The following is a 1130-nucleotide window of genomic DNA, read 5'->3' as shown; positions in this document are numbered from 1 at the left end:
GCTTAAAACCAAAATTTATCCAACAATTTAGCGGAACCCCTCTTTACTGATGGAACGAAACTTCATACAGCTTATAATCAAAACTTTCTCATCAAATGTAACCAAACTCCAAACAACATTAACTCAAAATTTCAAATGATATCCAAAAACATATCAAAACGCTCGATTACAATTAGATCAAAACTTGAGCAGCTAGTAATAGAAGTTTATGTGACAAAAAAACAACATCTAGCACATAGCCAAACTTTTTTGCTAAAAAAAATGGTTGAAGAGCTAAGGATTTAAAAAAATTTTACCAAGATTGAGACCTTCCGTAATAAAACCCTGAATTCTGTGAATCAGCTTATAATCGAAACTTTCTAGCCAAATCGAAACATGTACAGTGAAAACCTTACCTACCGATGAAATAAATGCAGAAACGTAATCACAATAATAATAATAATAACCGAAGACGAGAAGTAAAACCCTACTCACCACCCATGGAATCGAAACCCGAAGGAGGAGCTGTGCCGTTATCGACCTTGGGACGCTTGACGTCGAGACCCGTGGCTGCGGGGGGTGGGGCGCCGCTAAGGAGGCGGGCGGCGACCTCCTGTGCACGCTGCTTGGCGAGCTCGATGCCAGAGGGGGCCGGCGGAGGGACGCTGTTGTATGACGGTGGAGGGGGGGCGTCAGGGGAGGAAAAACCGCTTTGGCGGGCGGAGGGCGGTGGTTGTTGGTCGTCGTACTTGCGCTTCAACGAGGGAGGAGTGGTGGAAGTTTCATATTGCGATTCTTCCGCCATTGGAGAGAAGAAGAAGAAGAAGAAGAAGAAACCCTATAGACTCGAAAAATATGGAAGGTTGGTTCTCACTTCTTTGTTCACTACTACTACTACTACTAGATTTTTATTTTTAAGCTGGAGCTGCTTCTTGTGTGACGTCACTGATCCAATTGATTCAAACCCTAATCCTACTGTCCATTACCAGCCTTAAGAATATACACAAGAATTTAAGAAATGCATATGATGAAGATAATGATAATAGTAATTAAGGATGAGAGTGGTGGATAAAATTTAGAATTAAGAGAGTAATAATGTATAATAAAATCAGAAGTTAGAGTTATATTATGTTAGAAGTTCAGTTAAAGAA

At 40.7% G+C, this 1130-nt stretch overlaps 1 protein-coding gene across 1 annotated transcript in view; it reads right to left on the bottom strand.

The window, feature by feature from the left end:
- Nucleotides 1–982, bottom strand: part of LOC107605547 (far upstream element-binding protein 2) — a 7334-nt gene extending 6352 nt beyond the window's left edge. The window contains exon 1 of the mRNA XM_016307454.2: nucleotides 475–982. Within this exon, the coding sequence (XP_016162940.1) occupies nucleotides 475–784 (310 nt within the window). The 5' untranslated portion in view covers nucleotides 785–982. The remainder of the gene's footprint in view (nucleotides 1–474) is intronic.

This window comes from Arachis ipaensis, chromosome B06, assembly GCF_000816755.2.
Source record: "Arachis ipaensis cultivar K30076 chromosome B06, Araip1.1, whole genome shotgun sequence".
Lineage (NCBI taxonomy): Eukaryota > Viridiplantae > Streptophyta > Magnoliopsida > Fabales > Fabaceae > Arachis > Arachis ipaensis.
Note: the sequence above shows the minus strand (reverse complement) of the source record. Positions and strands in the feature narration are given on the sequence as shown.